General features: G+C 50.7%; 5 protein-coding genes and 1 non-coding gene across 6 annotated transcripts; 3 read left to right on the top strand and 3 right to left on the bottom strand.

Annotated features, from left to right (window-relative positions):
* Positions 1-2: 2 nt before the first annotated feature.
* On the bottom strand, positions 3-11,127 carry TGME49_318620 (RNA-directed RNA polymerase). The gene is made up of 15 exons (XM_018782933.1): positions 9,411-11,127; positions 8,330-9,061; positions 7,531-7,749; positions 6,874-7,306; positions 6,095-6,245; positions 5,671-5,791; positions 5,042-5,152; positions 3,999-4,124; positions 3,372-3,485; positions 2,722-2,955; positions 2,440-2,514; positions 2,076-2,234; positions 1,491-1,642; positions 993-1,152; positions 3-817 (listed from the first exon to the last, which is right to left on the bottom strand). The coding sequence occupies exons 1-15, from the start codon at positions 10,239-10,241 to the stop codon at positions 677-679; spliced, it is 3,759 nt and encodes a 1,252-aa protein (XP_018638008.1). The 5' UTR covers positions 10,242-11,127; the 3' UTR covers positions 3-676.
* On the bottom strand, positions 4,592-4,662 carry TGME49_318615. The gene has a single exon. It is a non-coding gene; the product is annotated as a tRNA-Phe (tRNA).
* TGME49_318632 (hypothetical protein) lies at positions 10,322-11,398 on the top strand (the record flags this gene model as incomplete). The annotated part of the gene is made up of 3 exons (XM_018782934.1): positions 10,322-10,533; positions 10,785-10,879; positions 10,936-11,398. Exons 2-3 carry the CDS (start codon positions 10,854-10,856, stop codon positions 11,396-11,398), a joined length of 489 nt encoding a protein of 162 aa, XP_018638007.1. The 5' UTR covers positions 10,322-10,533; positions 10,785-10,853.
* Positions 11,399-11,401: 3 nt separating this feature from the next.
* Positions 11,402-16,440, top strand: TGME49_318640 (hypothetical protein; the record flags this gene model as incomplete). The annotated part of the gene is made up of 12 exons (XM_018782935.1): positions 11,402-12,301; positions 12,826-13,610; positions 13,903-14,017; positions 14,130-14,399; positions 14,581-14,786; positions 14,891-14,960; positions 15,070-15,132; positions 15,290-15,321; positions 15,425-15,549; positions 15,659-15,846; positions 15,946-16,135; positions 16,251-16,440. Exons 1-12 carry the CDS (start codon positions 11,674-11,676, stop codon positions 16,438-16,440), a joined length of 2,862 nt encoding a protein of 953 aa, XP_018638009.1. The 5' UTR covers positions 11,402-11,673.
* TGME49_318650 (transhydrogenase) lies at positions 15,776-21,126 on the bottom strand (the record flags this gene model as incomplete). Its single annotated transcript, XM_018782936.1, has 26 exons — positions 15,776-16,663; positions 16,727-16,804; positions 16,861-16,894; positions 16,953-17,007; positions 17,073-17,142; positions 17,199-17,375; positions 17,438-17,568; positions 17,626-17,951; positions 18,010-18,176; positions 18,233-18,302; positions 18,368-18,389; positions 18,449-18,503; positions 18,556-18,599; positions 18,658-18,800; positions 18,861-18,918; positions 18,978-19,186; positions 19,242-19,573; positions 19,630-19,693; positions 19,748-19,846; positions 19,905-20,016; positions 20,075-20,158; positions 20,218-20,340; positions 20,400-20,553; positions 20,608-20,719; positions 20,775-20,967; positions 21,029-21,126. 26 exons carry the CDS (start codon positions 21,124-21,126, stop codon positions 16,614-16,616), a joined length of 3,060 nt encoding a protein of 1,019 aa, XP_018638010.1. The 3' UTR covers positions 15,776-16,613.
* A 650-nt stretch (positions 21,127-21,776) lies between these two features.
* TGME49_318660 (PP2C, putative) lies at positions 21,777-25,269 on the top strand. Its single transcript, XM_018782937.1, has 3 exons — positions 21,777-24,130; positions 24,246-24,420; positions 24,552-25,269. Exons 1-3 carry the CDS (start codon positions 22,833-22,835, stop codon positions 24,690-24,692), a joined length of 1,614 nt encoding a protein of 537 aa, XP_018638011.1. The 5' UTR covers positions 21,777-22,832; the 3' UTR covers positions 24,693-25,269.
* The last annotated feature ends 251 nt before the right edge of the window (positions 25,270-25,520 follow it).

Here is a 25,520-nt window from a genome sequence, read left to right as displayed (position 1 = left end):
CCAAACTGTCCAGTCGGATTCCGCGTTTTGCCAGCCATGTTACCGAGCCCGTGTGAGGCGCGTTTACGGGAATGCAGCACGTCGGAAGTCCCTTGGCAGGGTCGGCGGAACGGTAAAAAATGCTTAATATTTGGACACTACAACTGTTGGGACGTCAGTATACGGAAGGCACTGCGGTTACCTACCATTTTATTGCAAGCAGGTAGTAGTGTTCCTTGCACAGTGAAAGGCTTTGAGCGGGGCAGGAAACGATATGATACAGGGCTATATTTCCTCAAGGTTACTCAAGGTGGATTTCTGACAGTATCAGCGCAACAAAGACTTTCACAAGCAGTTAACGCTTTCAGTTACGTGCCTGCCCACAAAAAGTGTTTCTGCTACCAGACAGCTCATGATGAGTAGTCGGATGTCAGAATGGAACCGCCAATTGTAATGTGCCCATAACAAGGCCCGATCTCGGATTTCTCCCCTCTTTCAACAGGTAAGATTGCTCGGAGGACTGTCACTTCATGGTCCTTTGCTCTTTCCGATCGGTAAACGGTGAATGGCAAGCGTGGAGAGGGAAGAGACACAACACCACGAACTTGCAACGCTTCGACAAGCCTTTTACGTTGGATTGTTCGCCACACGCAATAAAAACTAAAACTGCTTTTAGAGAGCTTTGAAGCGAAGTTGGTCACTCTTTCCCTGGAGAGACTATAGCCACATCCTCGGTGGAAACTTTTCTTGCCTTTCTGGCTGCCGCGCACTCCTTGACGTCCTTCTCCAGAGCCGGTAAGAAAGACGGCACCTGTTCGTCCAGCATGCTTTTCTCCGGCTGCAACACAAAAGTAGCGTTTTCAACCGGCACATTCAGATGAGACGGGGGATAGCCAATCACATCTGGCCTGCCACGAGCGGTTTGTACCCTTGGCACAAACGCGGGACTACACCAGTCAGTGTCAGGCACTAGCCCCCCGGAAATATCTTTCCAGTGGTGCAGAAATCCTCACCGGGTGCTTATTGGTGAACTTTAGTAGCCACTTGGCAAGCAGAAGCTCTGTCTTCATGAATTTTTCTTCAATGGAAATCAAGGTGCCCAGCTCCTTCGTGTACTTCCACAGGCACCGCCAATGGTGGTTGCTCATCAAAAAGCGCCCGTTGCCTACGATCCTGTAAGAACAAGTTTCACTCGACACAGTTTGCTACTTTGATAAGCCGACACTCTCCGTGTGCCCTGGCGTTAGTATCACTGTTGAATCCTTGCATGACCATCTCCAGAAATCCCCACTGCCGCCGTGCCGATTGTTTGATGCCTGTTGCTATCAGACTGGGGTATGGATGAACGACGGCTGAACTACCCTTTAGCACACCACAAGCGAAATTGTTTCTGATATTGAAAGGATCAGTGAGTTCAACGCAGTTCGAACGGGTCGAACCCAATGCAGGTTTAGCGTTAAACCATGCACGTTTTTAGCTGCTGGCAGCAGTGGCCTCCCGCGCCCCCTTACCATAGATTTGTCCGTCCCCTTGTTAAGGCGACGTTGATACGCCTTTCGTCAGCCAAGAAACCTATTGACGTGTTTAGTTTCGTTTGTGCAGTTGTCGGGTTCGTGTATTGCGCACGAACCGCAGAGAAGATGATGAGGTCCTTCTCTTGTCCCTGCAGACAAAAGAATGCTCGAATCCGCACAGAGAGCGTTCACCCGTGCACGTCGAGTCACGCGCCGTCAACCTCCGATTTTCACTGCGTTGTCTTCAAGAGAGAGCATATCATGCACCTTTCTCCTCTCTTTACATGCCACCTCTGAAAAACCCTGCCGCTCCCAGCGATCATAAGGCTAACGAACCGGTGGCGCCTGTACTGGTCGCCGTGTCATTTGGGCAACAGATAGTGCGAAACAAGAAGGTCCGTGGGAAAAACATAACCGTCCCATCCTTGTAGTAACGGGAGCAGCTGGCTGACATTTTCCTCCATAGTACACTGCGTTTTGTTGCCGACAGCTCCACCGACTGTTCGGACATTTCTTTCCGCAAATAACCTCAAAAAATAACATAGCCTCTGTAACGGCTTTCCTGTTGCCTCAGTTCCTAACCTGAAATCCGTCAACTGTGTTGACATCGATTGGACAGGCTTTATTGTCGGTTATCCTCAGCTGAGCCTTGATGCGCTGTCGGAGCAAAGAGACCTGCTGCGCATACGGACTGATAATTGCCAACTTTCCTTCCCAATCCGTTCGACCTAGAGCAACAAACTGAGCATAAAGCCACACACACACACACCAGGAACGTCTGTGCTGGCTACTTTGTGAGAACGGCAGACGGATTTTCTGAAGTTTACGACTCTTAGCAGTCGTCTTCTTCAAGGCCGCGGAGCCTGTTTATGCAAATAGTGGCGGCATGCTGTGACAGCCGAGACAATTTGCCCATATGTCGTGCGGCAGTGTTGCCCTTACTTACGATGCGTTTCAACAGATCGACCAACTGGCAAACGAAGTTCGCTTCATCGACGTTGATGAGAGACGTATTCTCCTCCTGCGCAGAAGCACGGACAAACAGCCCAACAGCGATCGCACCTGGGGGTGACGGCAACTGTTCGGTTCCCGAAGGACGTACGACAGCATAAACACTCATAGTCAACGAGGCTTCTCTTTGAGATAATGTACTATACATGGCTGAATAAACCTTCATAGACATATCAAAAAAGACAGTGGCTTGTTTGTCGTGGTTTAGTGCGCTTACCGTGTGGCTCGTGTTAATGGCGAAGAACACCAGGGGCTTGAAAATGGGAATCGAATACCACGGGATTGGCGGGCGAACAAGACCGACAATATTCTCGGCATCTTGGAGCTGGTTTTGGTAGAAGGTGCTGCTCGCAAATTTGCTGATGCATGGATGCATGCGATACTGCACACTGAGCATGTTAACCTTATGGCCAGCAGCCTCAAGACGTTGGAAGAGCGACTGATCATACCGCTGAAAAAAGGGGAAAGCAGCACAGCCGGAGAGGAGAAATTCTCGCAGGCAGGGCGATGCTTACCTATATACTATCTGTTATACGTCTCGTGCTCTTCCATGACACTGACCCTAGCCAACTTGTCCACCTCTGCAATGGGAAAACGCCTGCGGAAGCATTGTACGCTGTGCGAGACTGAAAATATTGCTCGGTGACTGGTGACCGGGTATTGATCCCTCCTGAAACCAGGGCACCTGCAGGCTCTACATCCAAGTGTAAAACCCTCTCAAAAAAGCGCCACAACTGAACCATTCTGTTAGCACTGGAGACCGCCGTAGCCTGTTTTATCTACCGTGTCCATATATGTGCTGAAAACAACCTCCAAGGCTCTGCATTCAGCTGGAAATATGCTTCACAATGTTGTGAACGTGCTTACATGCTGAATGGCCACCCGCGAGAAAATCGTTGCAGGCAACTGCCGAGGATCACCAACAAGGATGAGACGCCGACAGCCGAGTCGTAACGGAATAAGGGTCGACATTTCAACACCCTGCAAGAAAAAATCAAAAGCAGTAACGAGGGGCGAGCACGCGCACAGTCTATTGTCTTTACAGCTCCTATGTTAGTCTTTACTCCATCTATATTGACAGGCGAATTAGTTATGATTCTATTAGAATTGCATGCACAACCCCAGCGCGACAGTTGGCGGACTCGCCACAGACAGCCGTCGTTCGCGAGCACAACGGGAAGAATGGCACGGGCGTACATATATCTATGAACAGCAGCTACTCTTTCTGCTAAACATAAGCTGGATGACGAATAGAGACGAAGCTTTACAGGGGAACAGGACCCTCATCGGTGCAGGCGTGTGCGTGCACAGAGAGTTGCAGATTCGTTGCACACGGGCAATCAGTAGCTCGGGGTGGCGTCAATGCAACTCTGCGTGTACATTTATAATTTTCACTTGGGACGGCATAAAGTACCCCAACACGAGCCGCAAAGACGAAAAGAGTCCCTCCGATGGAACAGAGAGAGAACACGGCTGCTAACACAAGTCGCTCACCTGCGAAGCTTCGTCAATAACGACAGTGTCGAAAGCCTCTGTGGCGGCGGCTATGTCTCGGCAGCCAGAGACAGAAAGTGTGGCGCAGACAATGCGGCTTTCTTGTAGAATTTCAGCCTTAATAGCCTATGGCACATACAAGAAACAAGCACAGAATGTAGCATTATCTGGCGCTGGCACGTACTGCAGGGACTCCCGGAATCATCGCTACTAGACAGGATAACAGAAATTTCGGCTAAGAAATGCTGAGTCTGAAGACATGGGGCCAGCCCTCGGGTTCGAGATTAAAAAGTAATGGTTTTGGGCTCGAGAGTGTCTCTCAATAAGTAGCTGAGTGGTTGTACGATACGTATATCAATGCGTTACCATTTAAGATGTGTAGCGTGTCCTATGTGGGCGCTCGTACTATAGGAGCTGTGGCAATTGCTGATATTATATAAAAATAATTTCATATTTAATTTTAAAAAAGTCGTGAGAACTAACGTGAAAAAGGAAAACTTTTAATTTGAATTTTATATACTTACATTCGAAACGATTCTATAATTGAAATAATAGAGCTTTAAATTTCATGATATTGAAATGATTAGTTTAAACGTGGAGAGACGTAATTGAACTGATAACTTAAGGATGTTCAGTCGTCTGCTCTACCATTGAGCCATTCCACCTAAAATAATAAATATTGAGCAAATGTCACTCTTTCAGGCCCAATAGGCCGAGACATCAGAGACTGGCACTGCTCTCTCATCACACGGAGGGACGAATTAACTAAACACCGTTGGTGCATCCGGACTGTTGAGAAAAGTCCCTCCGAGCACCCGTGTGTATTCATCGACGGTTACTAAGCATGACAAATGGGTTGGTGCTATAGTATTCAGAATGCGTGGATGAAACCGTCGACAGTCCAGAATGGCAATGAAAAACTCGACGAGATTGCCGAGTAGTAGCTGAAGTGCTTCACCTGTACAGAGATAGGCAATCTTTTATGTATCCTAGTGGACCCAAAGAACCCGTTTCAAACACAAAAACACGTCAAGAAACCTCACAGCAAGTGCAGAGAAATGCGTCGCGCCTTTCGCCTTCATTAGCTGGTTCGCCTTATACTCCAGACTGTAGTGAACCAAGTCTGGATGGACGTTCGGACCGACACGAACAACCTGCACGGACCACCAAATACATGAAACGAACCACACCCGTTGAAGAACGGTTTGCTCTGTTATAAACACCTTTCCAGCGCATCCTGTAACGTGGCACAAGCCTCTGAATATCCGTTCTTTCAAGACAGTACCTTGACGTGAACATCAGGGCTCTCGCCACCATCCTTTATTTCTTTCGAGTCACGCTTCGGCTTCTCCCCCACTGCCTGAGAGCTTTTCTCGAGATGATTCAACAGCGCACAGATGCACTTGTCGCGCGAGTGTGATTACACACAACCATAAATAAGAAATACGAGGAACCTGAGACAACATCAAACCTACGGGGCCCTTGATACAGACTAAAGATGTATATAAGAATGTCTAATCCCCCAGATGAAGTCTCGGCCCGTGAACCTCTGCCTCTACGTCAGAAAACACCCAGACAATTTCTGCAAGGGAATAGAATTATAAGGCACTGGTAAAAAAAGCGGAGCTGTAGCACAACTGCAGCGATCCATGACCGGATGAGAAAACCTTACTGAAGGAGTGTAGCGTTTTCCTTGTGAATCGAAAATGCCTCCGCCCTTGCTGGGTTCCGCCACGAGACGCTTCAAAATTTCGTCGATCGCAGCGTTCGAAGGAGCACAGACGAGCACCCGGCTGCAAAATAAAGAAATGCACGACAGAGTAAATCAGGCCTCGGCACCGAAGTGTGCACCTAAGGTCCGTTTCACCTAGATACAGTTCGAAACTGCCGATTCATGGACGATCCTACACGCCGCCTCTGACCGGCCTTGCTGGAAAAAGCAATCCACGCGCGAAATTAGGACTCAGACAGCAACCTGTACACAGAGGGAAATTTATCAAAGTGAAAATTTCAGACTGACATCCAGCCAGTCACGACCGGCAGAAAACCGATTCTGGCGTGTCACCGCGCGCGAAAACCGGAGACCTTTCGCTTACTTGGGCAGCAGGGCATTTCTTCCTTTGTCGAGGAAAACACGTTGGGGATCGCTGACCCCATTCGCTGTGGCAGAGGCACTCCAGTGGGCGTCGCTGCCTTCCAAGTCTTCAGTCATGCAAACTACCTCGTCCATCCATGGAACGTACTCCCCTGCAGAAGCAAATCCAGAAAGCGGCAATCGCGTCCCTCATGGACGAACCCGTATCTGGTCACTTAGCATGATGGTCATGAAAACACATAGAACTTTTACCCGGTAAACAAAGAACAACGTGTCGAAAGAAGTCATTTTCATATGCAGGATGGTACCAATTCATGCATCGCTGGTTGCGAGCTTACACGGCACCCAGTCACTCCAGCAAAAGACAGGTACACGCTTTCAGGAAGTCCTACCTCGCTGTGCAAACGCCAGCACAAGGCAACTTTAAGCTCAGTTCCACTACCTTCTGGGTTGCCAGAACCACTTACATGCAAGTAGAAGATATGTAAACCGATTCTGATACAACCAGTAAAAGACGAGATAAAATGAAATACACTGAATCGTAGCGACACCGGGACCCCACGGTTGCCCAACCCCGTTGGCACTTGCGCCTCTAGTCCACACTGAAGAAACGACGAAAGCGACAGGTACTGCATAGGAAAGCCTTGCGCTCAAAGGCTACGGGACCGCACGAACACAGGTGCCCCTGTAAGAGCCGGACACACGGCCTAGGTAGATCATTTTCCGCGTGAAACTCCCCTTCTGGACAGCGCACACGACATCGCAAGCACCCGGACCTACCAAAGGAGAGCCAAGGCTGCGCGCCTGCAAGTTTCTTCTTGATTTCTACTTCTGCAGTCTCCCGCCGTTTAGCCTTTTCCTGTTCTGTCTCGTCCACCGCTGCGGTGACTAGCCTGCCATCGCCTGGGTTCGCAACGGCAGCGCTCGGCGGCCCTTCGTCAGTTCCCGAAGCATCACCCACAACGTTCACCCGAACTGTGCTTCCGTCGGTGCTCTCCATCTGGGCATTCAAGACGACAGAAATAACCGCCATGATGGTTGTGGTCTTCCCTGTCCCCGGGGGGCCTTGAATGAGCGTGACGCCTTGAATTTTCAAGCAGTCATTGAGGGCATCCAGCTGGCTAGCGTTGTACAGCTGGTGAAGAGACTCCCGCAGCTTTGACGAAATAAACAACTGCTGGCACGTCGCCAGAGTCAATGCTTCGTCAGGCGTCTGCAAAGGAACAGCCGCAAAACGAATTGGATGTAGGCACACTTGCCTCTTGTAGAAGAAAAAAACTCGGAGGGCACACAAACTCAGATCGGACGTCAAGAGTAACTCTCTTCAGAATCCCCACGTGAAACAGGCAAGCAATGCAGTCGGAGTCTCTCCATTGCCACTTCGGTGCTGCTCCTCTCCTCGCCGTGTGACCGATTCGAGCTCTGGGGACGCCCCACCTGCTCTGCCTTGTCTTCCGTCGACGCCATTGTTGAAGGGGAGCTGCCTGTACCTTCTTCACCAGACGTAGCGCCGCCGGTACGTGACTCGGAAGAGTCTTGGGGGGTCAAATCTTCCAGCATAGGATTCTTCAGCGGCGTAGCCGACGACCCCAGAGCTCCTCGGCTCGGGCACAAAATCTGCTTCTTGATAAGGAGATCGGGAACCGACATCAAGCCCTGTGCGCATATGTGTATCACCAGCAAAAGGCAATGAAACTCCCATTCTGAAGGCCTGGTTCCTTTATGAATCTGGCCCACTACAAACAAATGCGCTGTGACTGAGCCGCAGGCAAGCTGGCGATACGTCTTTTCCCTCAGCATCCGGGCGAAAGACCTACAGCCCCGGCCACTGACAACAATGCAGTGCGCACAATTTCACAGTTAGGTAACATAAAACAACCTAACCAGCCCCAGAATCGTTTTTCTACCCCGCAGCCACATGCAGTCGCTGCGACCATCGAGATACGGAGTGGAGTTACTAAGAGAGTAGGTTCAATCATCAGAGCTGTCGCCGGGCACGCAAATTGCGTTGTAACTGCTTCCCAGCGTCGTGGTCGTTCTATTTGTCGGCTATTTGTCGAAGGTAAAGACCATCAACTAAAGTGAGAGTTGACAGCTGCGAGTCCGTCCGCTCCAGCTATTTCGGGGAACTCTCGAAACCCCGAGGCGACTCGCCTCCACTGACATGACCCTAGTTGTGACTGTGTATGCCCTGGTAGGCAACATACAGACGTCCCAGCTGTCGGTAATTATGTACCTGAAACTCGCGATGGAGCGTAGTAAGGCCCATAACTCTGCAAACGCGCCACGGCGTTTGCCAATCGTTCAAGGCTTCAGTCAATGCCAGAATTCTCTCGCGTCTGGCCTTCCGTCGCTTTTGCTTTCTGGAACGTCGCAGTGCCTCGAGTTTCTTGCGTCTGTGGATCTCGTCTACATCACCATCGATGCCGTCGCCGTTCCAGCTCTTTTTGCTCTTCTTCTCGTGCTCGAGTAGTTTATTCCCTGTTCCGTCCGCTTGCTCTGGCCCTTCTTCCTGGGAGTCGTATGAGGCTCCACCCGTTTCCTCGAGCTGCGACAGAACCGGCATCAAAATCTTGACAACCAGGGTGCTGCGGACCGACTGCTGGACAATGCCGAGCACGTGAACCTTGTGAACAGTTGTGAGGTCGTGACTCGCGTCGCCTTCACCGCCTTGTTCCAGCTGCAACTCTATGTCTTCTGGCTTCATCACCGAAGTGTCCGCTGAGCCAAAGACGTCCGGCGCAAACGCGTCGCCCTTCGATTCCTCGTGCACCCCCCGACCAGAACTTCCCAACGCGGTAGCTCCAGCCGGCGTCGGCACACTGGGCAGATCCGCCTGGCGGTTCTGATCCTCGGGAAGATAGAGCAAAACGAGGTCGTTGTGGCAGTAGTGACTCGAGTGTGGAGTTAGGAGTTGCGCGCGCTCAAGGGTGAGATAGATAAAGTCTCCTTGAGGCTCACCGTTAACCTATGGCCAGACACAAGGCACCAAAATTGCAAGCCCAAGACGCATGCCCAACGGAACAATCATACACTTGTGTGGTAAGGCTGAACGCACCTCTGGCTGCGGTAGCGCGAGACCAGCCAATCTGAAGCAAGTGGCAAGCACCCAACATTGTCGCTGTATCAGGGGAAAAAACGATGAAGAAGATGCGGGTACCTCGCCTGGAGTTACGACTACGGCAGTAGAGATGTCTATGACAACCTTTCTGAAACAATACACAGATCGTCGCCGGTTATATCAAGGATGCACCATACGCGACACTGCTGGCACATGCACATGGTGCCATTTCCTTCTGGTCCCACCAGAGACTCACCTGGATGAAGCGTTCAGCTTTGCTCATTTCCAACTTCTTTGCCCGGTGGATGGACTGTTTCGCTTCTTGAATAAACAGCGGGAAAAACGTGTCAACGTAGTCTTCCGTAGAATTGAAGTAAGTCGGAACTGTTCGCAACCTCGAAACCGAGAACTCATCGTCGCTGTCCTCGTCTTCAGAGTCTTCCACATCGTCTGGCTCTACAGCACCACGTGGATCTGGCCGAGCATTTGCAGAGCAATCGGTGGCCGAAGCGTCCTCTTCGAGTACACCCGCAGGACAACGATTGCTCGAGTTCTCTCCCGTGTGTGTGTCCGGCTGCTGCACGTTGTCTACCGTCGCAGGAAGGGCATCTTGTCCGCTGTTTAGGGCTTGCGATTGTGATGTCTTGTCCGCACCGGACTCGTGGTCCACTCCACTGTCTGGTGTGTGCGAGGCGGCGCTCGAATTTGTTGCGTTGCCATCGGACGACACAGATGCGCCAGGAGATGCAGCCAAAGAGCTACACTCTTTTGTCCGGCACTTCTCATCTCGAATATCCTGGTAGAAGTCGAAAGAAAGAATGATTTTGTCGAATGGCTCGACACTCGGAGTGCGGCCTGCTCCTTCGACAACACGGAGGCGCTGCAAGTAATTTGCATTATGCAGCACCTTCCCCGATTTGCTGTGGGCATACCGCGTTTGGCGATCAAAAGGTTGTGGCCTGTGGTGAAAAGTCTTTTTTAAAGATCTTTCAGAGCCCGGTGCCGGACACCCAAGTTCGCCGTCTGTCGCAGCAGCCGTTGTGTTGCCGTCGACACTGCTTACAGCCGAAATTGTTTCGATACCCATCTTTGACAAAATCAGGTGTACGTACAGCTGAGACGAGACTCTCGAACTAGGCAAGTAGGCGGCTGAAAAGTCTCGGCGCTACATGATATGAGACACCTCCGCTACAAGGCGCCCTTTCATGCACGTAAGATAGTATCTGACTAGTCTCCACATACTAAAGCTGCCAGAATAAGCGGGTGACTGGCGACATCTTTCTTGACAGTTCAGCCAAGGTGTCACGTCAATTAATTTCGCGTCACAGGCCTTGTAACGGACAGGGGAGAGTAGACGACCAAAGAAGCAAACGAACAAGGTAAGTACGACGGCAGAAATAAAGGCAGTCACTGCGGGGTTGTTATGTCTTTTGGCGGAAGACCCCTAACTGGAGGAGCACAGTTGACAGAGGGTATCTGGAACGGCGACTAGAGACGCAAAGTCGATTGACAAGCAAAGCAAGTGGGGTCTACGATAGACTCCCTCCAGGAAACGCCGCTCGAGAGTATGCTAAGCACTGTTGCGTTTCTTTCTATTCAAACCAATATCTCAGTCGAAGTCGAGTTGCAGAACATGTGACGAAGCAGCGCCAGATGAGGAAACCGGGGTCACGGTCTGCTGCGTCGTTTCTCTCACGAAATGGCGCAAAGGAAGAGGAGCGTAGTGTAAGAAAACGGCATTATTAGACGCGAACAAAAGTGATGACTCAAATGTGCTACAGACTGACTCAAACGAAGGCGAGACCAGATGAGCTGATCTGGAAAAATTCACACCCTAACATCATTGAATATATTGGATCTCGAGTTGAAGCGAGCCTGCATGCGCTCCTCCGTAGTGCCGTTTATGCAGAACCGAGGACCCACAGGTATTTATGCAAGTCATATTGTCTCTTTAGGAATGATATACGGAGTTCTTCTCTGTCACAGCACGTAAAAAATGAGGCAGAATATCTCAACCAGTGGCCTGTTTGCAATTTCTGCTGCGACGACTGGCACATGCGTTTGCATGCACCCACAGAGAATCGACGTACAGAGGACCCGGCCGAACCCGTCCTTGCGTTTGGCGCTGAAAATCCCCGTGCTGCTCCTTTCCTCAAAAGGACACGAAAGAACTTTTTTTCACAGGCCAGTCAGTTGCACTTGCGCTTTCCTGTGTCTTCTGTCCACGATGGCGGGTTTTTTTGACGTGTGAGTTTCCGCGGTGCAGACCGATGTCGGCCGGTAGCTGCTGCATGTGCAGAAGTTTCTAGGTTTCCTTCTGGAAGTTGAGGGCACTTTCAACCTCTATACCTCGCTTTGTCGTGGAGCACACTACGCATTGGTTCTTGAATGCCTTGGAAGATGTGTGCTGCATTTCTGTGGGGTCATACCAAGACCGAATATCCAAGTCGTATATCAACGCTTTCGTTGAAAGGCGGGAATAAGCAGACACCCGAATGAATCACGTATAATGAGAAGAAATGGCTGGTGAAAATATAGGAGCTCGCACATGTGTGCTGACCACACCTGGTGTCTTTGTTCGGCTGCTCGGCAAGTCAGTACCCATTTGTTCGGGAAGTTTTTTAAAGTCTCACATTCAGCACTTGTCCAAAACGCTTGGATTTCCTAGCAATGAAGAAACAACAGCGGTCTCTGCGCAGGACAGAAAGGATGAGGACACTGAGGGTAAAGCCCCCGTTGGGGCAACACGCTTCTCCCGTACTTCGGTACCTTCTGGCAGTGCCTCGTTAGACAACAACGGTGACAAGGAAACACGCATATGCCGAGCGAAACTGAGACGTGCCGTCTTATCTCCGACGTTTCTCGCCCATATGAGCAGTCATTTCGACAGTTGCAGCACCGCTCCGCCTGCCGCGCAGTCCGAAAGAGATTTGGACGACGCCTGCCTCGCGTGGAGTTCCCTTCTCTGGAGGGCGATAGGTTCTTTCTGGGAAACAGAAGGCGGAGAGCCTTGCTGTCCAGTCACTAGAGACGGCGTAAACGCGAGCGTCTCTGACGTGTCAGAGAACGAAGGTGATCTACACAATTCTATGGAGGATGTCATTGCCGGTTTGGCGCAGCTGGTCAACATCGAACAGGCGCTCGACGGTGAGAATCGCAGGCGATGGGGGAAACACAGACAGCGAAGATGCACGCGAGCGTGTAACCTTGCCGAAAAGGGGCAAAACCAGGGCCGAACTGAGCTTCTGTGTTTGCATGCGATTCGAGTCTATATGTGTAAATAGGCGTCAGTTGTGTGACGTAGCTCAGCAACAAATGTGAGTTCACTTTATGGACCTAACTCACCCCAAATGTATACTGATGTTGTGGGTACACATGTGAATGCAGGTCTCTTTTCCCTCATTCTTTTTGCATGAATCGAAAGAAATCACTTTTGTGTTTATTTCTTTCCCTTCGGATGTCACAGGAGTAAAGCAGCCAGTATCAACGAAAAGTCGTTGACGATGGACACGATATGTGTTGAGCGTGACCGCCCGCTGCGCATACCATGTTGAGACAGCGGCCTCGCGACGGGGAAATACAGAGTTGCGAACTTTTCTTAGTCCACGAGTGTAGTCACTCGCGCGATCCCCTAGTTTCCCGTGTCAGTGTGGAGCTTGTTTTACTTTCAGCTCTTTTATCTGCCGTCGAAGCCGTGGTAGCGTCTCCGTTTCGAGCCAGAAAGTATATGAACATTTGCACTGTGATGCTGAAGCAAATCGGGGACGCCTTGGACAAGCGTCTGTCTCCTGTTTGGCGTGGAGCCTCTTCGTCGAGCAAGTCCGGCGTGTCGCGACCAGCAAACGACGGTGGCGTTCAGTCAGCTGACGAAACGGGTGAAAAGTGGGAGTGGCGTGGGAGGCGCCGAATCGCTGTCTGTCTCCTCTTCACCCGTCTCCCATCCCTTATATGCAGCATTGCACACTTTGTCGCCGCTTCTGCTCGGCCGCCACCCGGAGAACCTTCACGGTGCTTGTTAAGCTCGCCGTCTTGCGTGAATGCGGGAGATACAGCTTCATTGAAACTTTTGAAGGAACAAATTGGCTTGTACGAGAAAGGGCTGCTTACTAGTTTGGATCTTATTCGTACGGTCATTCTGGATGAAGCTGAGCGCTATCACGCTCCGGTCGAAGAGTTTGAATCGAATCTCGTAGAGAAAGTGATTTGCATTTGCACTCCTACGAACATGAAATGGAAATCAGAAAAATCATCAACAGAAAGCAACCGAACGAAGTCATACGAAAGTCTCCTGCCCTCTTCCTTGAGAAGATACGATCTCGTGTTCGGCGACGCAGACGCAAGCGTTGCTGGCACCTCCAAACGAGGAGTTGGCAAACGGGAACTGCCGGACAAACGTCAAATCAACCCAGAGCGATCGATTCGCGATGCCACCTTGCGGGTAGCCGCCTTGATTGAGGCAAGTCATGACTGCCTGTATCATTCGGATATGGCGTAACGAATTTCGCCATTTCTCTGGTCATGCATTTGATATTGAGACTGTGCACAAAACGTGTATAGTGCGTCAGCTTATAACGTGACTGCCTTTGTTTGATGCCGACTCGACGTTTAAATGTCTGCGTGTCTCTCTTTGCTGGAAAACTGTTCCTGCATGGGTGAGCAGCATGCGGCTACGAATTTCGTAGAGGTGATAACACATTCTTGCCTCTTGCAGGACTGCCTGCGCGAGAACGTCTGTATATGGACTGCAGGCACTGATGATTCCACTTCAATCACTAGGATTTAGTGAATCTGCACCACCGGCACAAGATGACTTTCCTCTGGCCGATGCGTGGCGGAGTCCAAGAGTGACAACTCTCGGTGCTGGTAGGCTGCTGAAACCACAGAGACTGATTTAGTGACAAACGGACGGTCGCACTTGTTTTCTTTATGTTTAAGGGATACGGTGTCCGTGCGATCTGTCATGTTTTGCCTGTAGAAATCCTTCAGGTTCTGCGCAAGGCGGTGAATCCCTCCGTCTCTCCCTCATTCCCAACGATGACTCATCAGCAGTTTCTGTCAGAAGGCAATCGTACGCGTTTAATCTGTCGGACTTGCTCTCTGCTCCTGAGCTGCAAGCAGCTGCCTCGAGCTTTTGACGGATCTAAGAATCCATACCGGCGGCAAATGCTTTCCCTCGAACTCGCTGTGGACGTGGCAGCGGCTCAAGCAGAGACTAGCCCAGACTCTTTTCGGGACAAAATTTCAGGTGAATGTCTTTTGGACGAAAGATCACAGAAATTCCATGGTTATTGACTGTCTCACTCCTGTAAGGAAATGGTGTAAACTAGCCACCTATGATCTTCATTGTCACAGGCGGTGATAATCAGGAGCGTGTGTGCTGACATCAAGTGTTTCATCAATTTGCTGAATGTTATATGTATACATAGGAATCAAATGCCTTCCAGATGGCTTGGCTGACGAGAACGTGCCGCAGCACGCGACCGCATTTTGCCGTACTAAGGGAGACTATGCGTCAATACAGAATGCTAGAAAAGCAACCTGGGACTTTGCTAGCCACCTTGGAGATACAGGTGCAATGCTTCTATGCTTCATGGTTGCCCGTGTCTTTCACGGCCTCCTACTTTCTTTGGCGGTAAGTCGGTTGTAAACCGTGAGCAGGGTGGAGTAGCGGCACGTGAGTGTGCTTTGTTGTCGGTAATGGCCAAGCGTTTACTCTGTGCCGCTTCCGGTTTTCAGGAGCATGAAGCCACTGATTACTCAAGACTAACAATTCCAGTTCTCCTGCGCCTTGTTGACATACCACAACGTAAGCCTTTCAAATCTAGTATCACCTAAGTTTTTTCCGTGTGTGTGATACGAAACATGCGATACATTAAATCGGCTTTTCCTTGTCCTTTTGACTTCTTCCTGCCCAGCAAGTGTTCGTCGTCTAGGATGGACATGCTTGTCTATTGCCAGCTCACTCCTGTCACCCTCAGGTGAGCACCTATTCTGCATGCAGTGGTAAGATCAGGGGCGTCCCTTGTATGGGGGCGGTGTATCCCAGCGTGTTTCGCCAAGCCCGGTAGTTGCCGTGGTGTAACTTCAGACTGCTTTCTTGGGGTCAAAGATTAGTGTGTCTGTGTGTGTGTTCAGATGCGTTGGCATTCCAATCTCCCTTGCTGCGGGTACGTTGACGCTTGTCGTTGGTATTTCCGTCGGTGGAGTGCTGGGGGTAGGGTTGAGAGGTAAACCTAACAGCATACTCCCTGTGTTTTCTTCCTGGTGCAGGCTATCCACGATGGCTTTCCTATCTGTAACGAAATACCCACCTGTGTGGAGGATTACATGTCAGCAGTGGTATCTGCTTTAAAGGTCCTTTTTCCGGACCCCACAGAGTCATATTTTCTTGCGGAGTAAGTGGTCGTCCACATGCGAAGAGCAGCGGAATGCAAGCAGAATTTTCTGCGATATGCACAGCAACTCCTGGAATTAATCTGTGTCTGTGTTTCTGTCTCCGTGTAGACTGCAGTTTCTAACGAACATGTGTATAGTCACCCTGGGGCAGGAGCCTCCGTGTCTCGCAAGTTTTATGCGGCACTTCCGAAGTGTTGTCAAACGAGCAGGGGTTGCTGCGATATACATCGCTAAGGATTTAATAAAAATCGGTCTACGAGGAGTTGAATCACTAACGCCGGTTGCAATCATTGAAGGCAAGTATAGCGAGTGCCGCTAAGAGCACTGTGCGTATCAACTGCACTCTAGTCGTTGTGGTCTTACGCTTAGTCATCTTGCTTTTTCTGGTTTTTCAGGTATCGCCCTGATTCGGCAGCTGTTCGTCGAGTTGGGTGTGCACTCCGTTTCCTACGTACCGGAAGTGCTTTGCCGGCTTGTAATGATCTATATCACATTTGTCTCTCCGGCGGTAGATTGTTGCGACCATCAACTATTCAAGATTGTTGGCACAGACGGCAACGCCGAGCGGCTAACAGAGACACAGAGGTGAGTTCCGTCCTGACATCGTAGACGCCGATCTCTCCACACGATTTCAGCTCGACACAGTTTGTCAAACCGTCGAGTCACTGTTCGGTGCATCGTGCGTGTGTTGCTTCAACAGGCTTCATCTGGAAAATGAGAGCGTGTTGTTAATCAAGGCTATTCGTGCCAACTGTACTGCAGACGAGTACGCCCGCGTTGTTGCATGTCTACGCTGCACGTGCCTACAAATATCCTCGGTGCACGAGGCACATCTATGTCATCATGTACAGGAGTTCAGAGCATTCTGTATGCGCTGCGCACCGCTGTAAGGGTTCACTGTACTCCTTCGGATAGTAGCTGCAGCCAGTTTGCTTTTGACGCATTCTGCTCCACGTTTTGGCGTCACCACGCAAGCGACAGCTATGCGTTATCCCTCGTGCCAGTCCCTACTTCAGTGGAGGGCCTTCCGCAAAATTTGATCACACAAATGGAAAAAACTGTTTTATGCTATTTGGAACATTTGCATCATGCGCTGAGTGACATAAAATCCTCCTGAGGCGATTGATAAGCCATACGCGAAGACCTACTGCAACATGTAGGCTACTTGAGACCTACCTGCTATGTTGAGTGAAGAGAAGAACGTCGCGCAGAGGGCGCATATGGCGGATGCGCTGGTTGCAGATGGTCCGTATTCTGCACCAGTCCGCCAGTTCAAGTAAAAGATAGAAGATGGTTTCTGGAGAACTCACCCAGCATTGACCCGATGATGATGACTCCAGACAGCTGCACAAGTTATGATAGGTGGGAGACCACTAAGACGAAGACACCGGTTGTTGCTAACCGCATTCGTGACGCTCATCAGAGGAGTGTGAAGGGCTGGTGTCACGGACCAGACACTGATCAAAGAGTAATGGAATGTGTCAGACCGTCTCGCAATGCGACGCAGAACCATGGCATTTACCTGTAGTACCCCACTATCAGGGACAGCGCAAGCAGGGTGAACTGCTGTAGCTCCAAGGCTTTCAGAGTAACTAGGATCACCACAATGATTTTGTGAAACAGGAGGGTTGATGCCATAGTGTCTAACCGCCTAGGAGTCCCGCAAATGCTGCGGTGCATACGAGGGACATCGCGAAGAACGCATCTGACGTCACCAGCTGGTCAAGTAAGGACACTTCCTTCGGGGGCACTAGCCGTGGTGATGAACGCGGTGATGGTGTAGGTGGGCGGCGGGGCAGAGGCTCAGGCGGAGCCCACGAAACTCCTGCCGGATGTGACATTGTTCATCTTTGACGTAACGCGGGTGATGTCGGCTTGCAGGCTCACTTCCTTCGTGAACGCAGCACAGTCCCTTGATGACCTCATTGGTCAGATCGATACGGAAGTTCTCTCCGCCACCAAGCTCCTCCAGCAGGTTTGACATGTTCATGGAAAACAGTTCTGATGCTTGTGTTGGCCTAACAGCAAAGCCGCCTGCAAACTATTCGCAGCCCTTAGGTTAAAAGTTACCTTACATTTGTGTCTCTATACGGCTCCTTCCAATAATAGTAACGCCATGAATCTGTGTTTCCCCATCGGTGGGGGAGCCTTCGACATTTCCTCCCCAGTTGCTTCTTCGATCGCCAAACTCCGTCGCAAGGTCAATAACAACCGATCCTGGTCGCATTGTTGCAAGCATATCATTCGAAATAAGCTTCGGCGATGGCTTCCCATGGATCGCTGCTGTACATATTATGACATCAACGTTGGGTACGACACGAGAAAGCATCTGTTTTTGCGCCATTTCATATGCTTCACCCATCTCCCTCGCGTAGCCGCCCTCGACTTCTCCCTCCTCCTCCTGACAGTGCAGCATGTTTCGAAGGCCACATGAGCGCATTACAAACTGTTTCGCTGACTAGTTCTACTGAAAGAAAAGTCCCGCCGCACGATTCAACTTCTTCTCGAGTCGCTGCTCGAACGTCGTAAGCGAAGACTTCAGCTTGAAGACCATGGGCAGTCGATATTGCTTGAAGCCCCGCAACACCGGCGCCTAGCACTAAAACTCTGGCAGCGTCAACCCGACCTGATAACATGTTCTTCTCATGCCATTCTGAATACGACTCTTGCTGCGAAACTCACCAGCGGCAGTGATAGACGTTTTGCTTAGTCGAGGGAGAGCATTGAACGCCTCAAGCACTGCCCTATAACCCTAAAGCAATCCAAAATATGTTGGCTACCACATGCTGGAGGTAACCGCACAGTGCGGTGTTTCACCTGCAGTCCCTGCATCGAGGATCTGAAGAGGACTATTGCGTACAAAGTACACAGTAAGTAACTATGTGGTGGTGCTCTTACTTGACATCGACGTTTTGAGCTCTCGTGATTCTTGGCACTTCATCAACGGCAAGCGCTGAACACGGATATGGGCAACTTTGAGATTGTTGCAACAAGATGGCACTTACCCGTCAATCCTTGAGAAGCCATTAACTCCAGCAGCGGTGCGTTCCTGAGTGGTTTCGTGTGTTAATGTTTCTCTCCATCGGACAATTCGAACAGTGACGTACTGTCCTGGGAAGACATGGCTGATAAGAATTTTGCCACGTGGGATTCGGCGTATAAGCTCTTCAGAAGGAACAGAGACCTTCAGGATTACATCGCTCCTGCTGATCACTGTATCAGCGTTTGGCATTATCTCCGCTCCCGCTTTCTGCAGTTTAGACCCGACAAATGCTTACTGCAGTGAATGAGTAAGCAAATGGCCGCTTACCACATAATCGTCATCTGAGAAGTTTGCTTCCGCTCCAGCTCCGCTTTCGACAATGACCCTGAACGAAGAAGATTCTCAATCGTAACGAGGATCTGCCGCACAGTCAATGGAGAGCACCTGAAAGCCTGTTTCCGAAGTCTCTTCACGAAGCGTGGCGCCAACGACACTAGTGGGGTTCCGCGTCCGTTGGAATCCTTCAGGACACCGACAGTTCTTTTGGGGCTTGGCCAAGTGGTGGGCGGTGTCTCGCGGCGGCCTTCCTCTAGAGCTCGTGCACCCCCCTCCAGGTCAAGGAACACGGCGCTTTTTCCAACAAACGCAGCTCGCTGAAATGTTTATTTGGCTAGTAATTGTCTTCATGCTCTACTACTCGTCACTCACCTGGCTCAGACAAGCAAATATCGCTGTCGTTGTATCTTTCGCATTTCCGAAAAGCATCCTCGTATTGTCGAGAAAGAACAAAGGGTTGTCGATTGCGGCATAACCAGGTGCAAGTGACCGTTTCAGGACGATAACCCGCTTGGCCTTCCAGACCTCGATCACTGGCATTCCGTATATTTTTGTGCCGGGCTCCAATGAGGCTGGATTTACAGTGTCGTTCGCCCCAACAACAATAACGACATCGTACTCCAGCATTTGTTTGTTAACTTCTGACATTTCTTTCACGCTGCGGTAGGACACATTTGCTTCAGCAAGTAGGACGTTCATGTGGCCTGGAAGAGAATTTCTCGTGTCGCTTGTCCATGTCCGAACGCTGCCAGAGTCCTACCTGGCATTCGACCCGCGACTGGATGGATACCGAATTCAACCTCCACACCTCGTGATGCGAGGATCTATAACGCCATGTGTAGGTCGCTGCTGCCCCCGTAGCCTGTAACCAGTGTTACCTGTGCAATATCCGCTACATCGGATTGGCATCGACTGACTGCCATGCCGTATCCCGGGACGATGAGCACTTTCTTCGCGAGGAGAACCTCTTCTGCCACCTGACGAATTAGACTGTTACGAATGGACAAGCACAGCCTGTTCGCTCTTGGGCCTCACCGAGTCAGGGCTGATTTCTCGGACGACACCCTCGACTCCCGGTACTCCTTCTGCAGGGGCGTCTTCCCAGCCTCCCAGAACTACACTCCATAAGTCACGGTTCATCCCACGGCTGCCAATGCGATTGCAGTGAAACTCTCTTGATGTTCAAAAAACGACTTGTCACTCACCACATGATATACGACAATATTGCGCCTGACGATCCAATGAGGGATCCCGCGATGATCAGTAGATTATTATCCAACATAAAACCACTGAGGCATGATTCATTTCGGTTTTGTTCACTTCGAAGAGTGTTGGCATGACAGTTCACCTCGCTGCAGTCGCGAATCCCGAGTAAGAGTTCAACATGCTGATCACCACTGGCATATCGGCACCGCCAATGGAAGCCACTAGATGGAAGCCAAGCCAGAGGCTCAAAGTTATTAGCGTGTACCTGCGAAAATTTGCAATTCGACTGTAAAAAGTATTTCTGTTACGTGTTGCCCCACTCACAAGCAAATAATTTTTGTTGTGGTGTCTGCGGTGGCGCAGAAGGTGATCCCTACGACAGCAACTGCCGCCACAGTCATGGCATTTATCGCATGTCTACCGGGGATTTTCAGTGACTTGGGGTCCATAAGTTCGTGGAGCTTAGCGGCTGCAACCACTGTGAAGTATTTTGTTCATGAGCTGAAAGGCAGACCGAGAGAATGGAACTCACGGGAACCAGTGAATGTGACTGCCGCTACGAACTCTCCAACAGCGGTTTCCACGGCACGCGTTGCATTTGTCCCACTTTCTCCAAGACCTGCATGGAAGCTTGAAATACCGACCTATTGAAACAGTAGTCACCCTGTGTCATCGGCAAGTTCACTCGAAAGCGCGTACCAGCACAGCGGCAAAACCAACAAAACTGTGGAACAATGCCACTAGTTGGGGCATTTGCACCATGCTAACAGACTGCGCGATGTAGACGCCGACGATTGCTGGTGGAGCTACCGTCAAGAAGAAAGCTGCGTAGTGGCCCCCGAAACCCTCTGTTGAAAACGTTATAAGAATGGCTGCACCCATGCCTGTCATGCTGTACCACACAACAGTTACGCTCAATGCTTCGGCCTCGTAGACCTCTAGTGTTTCCTTACCCCAGGATGTTTCCTCTCTTCGCGGTCTCTGGAGTGCTCAGTCCACGGAGAGAGAGGATGAAGCAGATTGCCGAAAACAAATAAACAAAACCCCGCATTGTTGGCAACTGAATGAATGGCGAACGTGTCGGAGCCGCTGCTTCACCATCGCGGCCAGCTGCATCTCCTGTCCCTCTGCTGGTAGAACTCGGTTTACTTCTCTTTGCTACACCTTGGTCAATCTCTCCGGGGCTGAAGGGAGTTAGGCGTACTAATGAATGTAGCAAAGGCAAACTTATAGTCGCTTACCGGTTGACAGGAAAGAATTCTTCTACTGGAATCGCGTGTTGCTTGATGGGGTGAGTGGTGAGGTCGGGAAACTGAAAACCCGCTTCAGCAAGTGCTGCGTATAGAAGTAGGGCAAAGCACACCCCCCAGGGGAGAACCCTTTTTAGCGTAGGTACTGCCATCAGGGCTGTTTGTTCGCAGATTCTCAGCGAAAGGATTGTTCAGTTCGCCGGTGAACCGAAACGTCTAGGATTGTGCCATCCACAAGGCTCCGACCTAGTCATTTTCGCATGCGGCTGTGACTGGCTAGGAAACGCTGCGGCGGTACGTACACTACTGCAGGATCAACACTTCAGCGAACCTTTGGACGAAGGGTTTGGTTCGACCACTGCTTGCACAATATCGCCGTTCAGCTAAGCAGCATCACTAGAATGGGTGCGGCACTCTCCAGAAAAACGTGTGTGCTTTTCCACTAGGGGAAAATGCGCCTTTTGACTGTCAGTAGTCCACAACGGGTGGCTAGCACCACGGTAGAATCACCCGTTGCAACAAGTGTGCATCAGGCGAGGTATATAGGCGCTCTACGCACCAGCCGGTCCATTGGCTTTCTCTCTTCACCGGAGCATGGGACCACTGGTCCTTGCTGGCTGCGATGCATGCGGAACCTCCGGCGCAGTGGCAATTGGGTGAACCGCCATGTTCCTGCCGCATGTTCGTTTTCGTTTTTCTTTGATATACGATGTGTGAGGGTTTGTTGGTTGTTGCTTTACGTCGCTGAAGGATTTTCGGATGCCCTGATGTGTTTTGGTCCGGCGTCTGTGAGTTCAACTGCTACCACCCTATCTCGTGTTTGGCCAACTAGCTCCGGGGGAAATAAAGAATAACGCCGGATCCAGCACCAGGTATCAGATGACATGCTGCGTGGATTTCCTTTTCCGGAAGAGACCGATTGGACGTGTCATCCTCCGCGTCACCGGGTGTGATGTGACTGGTGGCATGTGCGTGGCAAACGAAACGGCAGCTCTGAAACGAGGCATTTCCGGTGGTAATCGTTGCCGGATTTCAGATTCCTGGGCTGTTCAAGTTTTGGTCGATTGATATGGCTAATTAAGCCTCATTATTCCTCATGTCCGGGGCGCCCCCCTGAAGTGACATGCAAGGCGGGACCATCATTATTGAGTGTTCGCAGCTGGTCACGCTACTGGCCTGATGGTTACCATGGTGGTAGGGACAGCATTTTCCCTGTCTCTGACAAGCGGTTCTGGGTTTCAAAATCCTGCGACTCCGTTACAACTGGCACATAGGGATGCTCGCGCGTGGTCGTTTATGGAGTCGGATGTTGTGCAAGTGTCTCCGGTATAGATCTGTTTTGTGAGATTGAGCTGTGCTGGTAACCACACAGCTGGTACAATGCGTACGTGTTGTGCACAGTGCGTGATAACAAGGAGGGTGCACTATCTTTCCTTCTCTTCATCTGTTTCTCAGGCTTGGCAGAAAATCGTGCCGTCGTTTGGAAAACCATCCTGCAGTGCTCTCAATGCCGCATCTGCAAATCCGCCGGTCGTTTTATGTCCCAGGTGCTGCTCGTGTTCTTGCTTCATTGACAAAACGATCGAGCGCATCCACTCAGAAGTATGGTACGACAGAGTGGGACGGTAGTCACACGCTCAACCATGATTCCCGTCTCTGCGTGCCAGCTGAGAAAGTCAAAAGCGAAACTGGGTGGGAAACGCCTCCCGCGGGGTGGCCTTGCAGTGGTCAAACAGGAGATTTTGTGGGCATTTGCAACGAACCCGGCTCGAAGAACCCTGACCAGCAGTTGTCGCACGTGACGACAGGGATGGCAGAGAAATGTGGGGCAAGCACAGTTGTAAACACCAGCGTGATGTCATCGCCAGTTGAATCACGGAATTCGCTCAGGGACTCAGTTGAAGTCGCTTGTCAAGAATTAACATCTCCTTCGGTGAAGGGGAAGATAGCCCGGGCTGTAGCTGACACCGAAGTACTCGTTTTGACGGCAGGTAGGTCATCGGGAAAGGCTCCATTCGGAAGCGAAGACTCCCATGACAGAATTCGGTCGTCTTCAGCCCGATCGGCGCTCTCACTAAAGGAAAATCGCGTTTCGGATGGCGGTCCCAGCCGAAGACATCAAAAGCAAGGTTTTCATCATGAATCTCGTCGTGCTGCAGCTGCTGGAAAGCTCACTAGCAAGAAGGAGCGTCCGTATCAGGAGAAAGCTCGCCTCTTCTTGAACGGGGAAATGTCTGCAACCCTGTTTGTGGAGTTAGGGATTGCAACATCCTGTAGAAAGGGTCTGAAGAAGGGCTTCTTTAATCAGGATGACTTTTTTGCATATCAGTGCGATGAATGGGGGCTGTATGGAGTGTTTGACGGGCACGGCCCTGGAGGTCACTTGGTGGCAAACTTTGTCCAGTGGCACCTACCGAATATCATTCACGAATACATGATTACGAGTGAGCCGAGGGTGGCACTCCACCGTGCATTTGTTGAAGTGAATTCTATGTTAACAGACGCTTCTGAGGCGCAAAAGTTCGACAGTGCCTCAAGTGGGTCAACGGCGTCTGTCGTTCTGCATCGACGACAAGAGCGCAAACTTTTCTTGGCGCACGTGGGAGATTCCAGGGTTGTTTTGGCCAGGCGGAACCACCAGGGGAGACTTGTTGCCGACTGCGTGACGAAAGATCACAAACCAGATGATCCAGTGGAGCGAGCTCGAATAGAACGACATGGTGGAGAAGTTCGACGTCCAACCGGCCATATACCCCACCGTGTGTTTCTGAAAGGCAAGAACTATCCAGGGCTTGCCATGTCACGGTAAGAGCCCAGTCACGCAAGGCATGGTTTCTTCGTTCGTTCCATTCCTTTGTGTGTGTGAAGTAATTCAAGCTGAATGTTCTGTTGACCGAATTTGTCTGTTCCTTGTGCGCAGATCCATAGGCGACTCCATGGGTCACTGCGCCGGGGTGACTTCCGAACCGGATATTTCAGACATCGATCTGCTAGAGGATCGGGACGAAGTTGTGATCATGTGCACGGACGGGGTGTGGGAGTTTATGACTCCAGATGAAGTGGTTGATATAGTCAGCCGCTATAGCATATATCAGGTATGTTCTGAATTTGAGATGTCGGTGCGTGATCTTTGGCCTACCGTGAACCACGTTCGCCTTCTCCAGGAAGCTGTGTTAATACGCAGCCGTCACCCTGTGTGACGCCCGTGCTTGTCCTGTGGCTGCAGGCCGACGAAGCTGCCCAAGAACTTAGTCGTGAAGCGTGGAAGCGCTGGTTAGAGCAGGACGGTCATTCTGTTGATGACATAACCGTCCAGATCATCCACCTTTTCCCTCCTGCTGAAGAAAAGCATCCGCGATGGAGCTGAAACGTGGGGTCGAATGACAGGGGAGTTAGCGAACGCACTTTTATTTATTTCTGTCGTCCACGTAGAAGTTCCTTGATTACTAGGGGACAAGTGTGATTTCGTCCAATTTCCCGTGTCCAGTGTTACCAAGAAACATGACGCATGAAACAGCTTCTTTCTTTAATCTTGGGCGCCCTTCTCGAAATTGAACTTCCACACAACAGGAGATACGACATAGTCCCCACATATATCGGGTGTGGACTTGGCGATAAACTCTCCATCTAGGGACAGTCTAGCTGTAACATGGAATTTTCTTTGCATAGCAGGAGAGCCCCACTTTTTCGCAGTATAGGGGGAGACGTTCGTCACGGGGCTGCGGTGTAGGCCCGTAGGTCCCCGAAGAAACGCTTTCGTGAACGACTGAGTGCTCTCAGACGTGACTTGAAGAGTTAACTGCTGTAAAGAAGTCGTAGCTCCCGTAACAAGAAGTGAAAGCTGTAGACTTATTGTCGTCACTTTCATAAAACTGAAACGAACGTAAATGAACTGCAATGCGATACTACGAGCCAGCCGTTGTGGAGTGCTGGCGCTGCGGCACAGGTGAAAGGAAACTCCTGTTTCACTGTGGAGCTACGTCTACGGAAACCGTTATGCTTGAATGTATGAGCATGCGGTAGCTTTTTTGCGATTCAAGAGAGGCAGTAAGTTAGATGTGAATACTGCGGTGAAGCGTTTGACGGGCCGCCGGTCAGTCCGCCTTTCGGAGTCAGATCCGTGAGTGTCGTTGGATTTGCTTCGCCTTCGAAACCTGAAGGCTTTCTATGAATTTCCAAGCTGCGATGCTGCAGC

The sequence above is a fragment of the Toxoplasma gondii genome, chromosome IV (assembly GCF_000006565.2).
Source record: "Toxoplasma gondii ME49 chromosome IV, whole genome shotgun sequence".
NCBI lineage: Eukaryota > Apicomplexa > Conoidasida > Eucoccidiorida > Sarcocystidae > Toxoplasma > Toxoplasma gondii.
This window is presented reverse-complemented; position numbering and strand designations above follow the sequence as displayed.